Genomic DNA, 1,589 nt, shown 5'->3' with positions numbered 1-1,589 from the left:
CTAGCGATCAAAATTAGGATCGTTTGGGCGAAGCTGCTTGCACAAAGTGAGGTACACCAGATAAAGCAGCCTATCCTTGGCACCAGTCCTGTGATTCTTTGTGTGTTGGCAGAAATACTTGAGTTGATCCAGTGTGCAACACCCAAGCAGCTGCCCCAGTAGCAAGAAGAGCCAGTTTATGGCTTTCTTACTGCGACTTATGACGGGTTTTGCGCTGTTTTCTTGGTGGCAGTAGCGGCACTTGGGGAGAATCGGGGTCTTCCAAACTTCGGGCGCGCGCTCGTACATTCCGTCTTTGTTTTCCCATATCAACACCTCCAATTGTGAGAACTTGTCTCTCAAGTCGAAATCCATTTCGTATTCGCACTCGCACCTCTTGCACTTCACTCCGCCCTTGATCTTCTCGATCTGCAGGTTGGATAGGAGGTGGTCTAGAGTGTGTACTATGGCAGGCCTGTCCGTGGCCCAGGCATAAGGCGGGACGATAGTTTCGCTGTCGCTGTCATTGTCGTTGTCGTTTTCGCCCTCACTACTACCATCCCTCTCCCTCTCCCCCGCCCCCTCGGGCGGGGAGGAGGATGGTGAGGGGTTTGGAGGGTGGGCACTTGGGGGCGGTGGTGGTGGAGGCGGTGGTGGGTGGGCCCCACTTGGCTCACTTGGCTCCTCGGGGGAGGAGGATAGCGGAGACAAACTTAGTTGCCATTGAGATGGGGATGGAGTAGTGATAGAGTGTGGGAGCTGATCTGGTGGGGACGAGGACGAGGACGGAGGAGTTGCAGAGTGGTTCGGAGACCACAAGGAAAGATCAAGCATGTCTTCGTGTTCGGGATTGATCCGAGTGGCTTTGTTATTGTCATCGTTGTTGTTGCTGCTCGTGGCTACATCTTTCCTCTTTCTGTCAATGTGCTGTTGCTGCTGGTTGGTGGGCGGCTTTTCGTTTTGGTCAGCCATTATGGAGGGTGAGATAGATGAGATGAGAGGTGACAGTAATAAGTGGTTATCGAAGGAGGTTTGGTTAGAGACAGATTGAAAGAGATATATAGAAGCTAAGCATCGGAAAAAATGCATGGCTGATTTTTAGGATGAATGCACGCACAGTTAGAGATGAGATAGACATCCTATGGAGTTTTATCGTAAAAGACTTTCTTCCCTATCAAATTCTAATGATTGTGCAGCCTGGTTGCGAATGCGATATTTTTTTTATTTTTATTTTTTAAATTTCAACGTACGTGTATGCAGCGCCAGCAGCGGTTTGATGATTGACCCTCCCTCCCTCCTTCGATTCCCCCGACCAACAATCTCTCATCTCATTCAGATTCTACCATCTTCCTTCAATCTGTTAATTCATAATTATCCATAAATAAATTTTATTACTGGTTATATATTGGGTTCTAGATGCTTATTTATCCTTTTTTTTTTTGACTTTTCCTTTTTTAAAAGACAATTAATACATGACAAAAACCTGTCTAAGACCATCTCACGAGTCTCAATATGTAATTCTTTGATTAATGATGTCAAATATCTAAACCATTAATCGAAGATCCGACCTATCTCACATATTGAGATCCATGAGACGGTATTACACAAGT

General features: G+C 46.4%; 1 protein-coding gene across 1 annotated transcript; it reads right to left on the bottom strand.

Annotated features, from left to right (window-relative positions):
- LOC116033218 (formin-like protein 20) lies at positions 1 to 951 on the bottom strand. Its single transcript, XM_031275975.1, has one exon. The coding sequence runs from the start codon at positions 949 to 951 to the stop codon at positions 1 to 3; it is 951 nt and encodes a 316-aa protein (XP_031131835.1).
- Between the last annotated feature and the right edge of the window lie 638 nt (positions 952 to 1,589).

The sequence above is a fragment of the Ipomoea triloba genome, chromosome 10, assembly GCF_003576645.1.
Source record: "Ipomoea triloba cultivar NCNSP0323 chromosome 10, ASM357664v1".
NCBI lineage: Eukaryota > Viridiplantae > Streptophyta > Magnoliopsida > Solanales > Convolvulaceae > Ipomoea > Ipomoea triloba.
The sequence above is the reverse complement of the archived record's forward strand: the minus strand, read 5'-3'. Positions and strand labels throughout refer to the sequence as shown.

Bases quoted from the DNA above. Each gene is read 5' to 3' on its own strand.
- LOC116033218 (XM_031275975.1), bottom strand. From the start codon at position 951: ATGGCTGACCAAAACGAAAAGCCGCCCACCAACCAGCAGCAACAGCAC.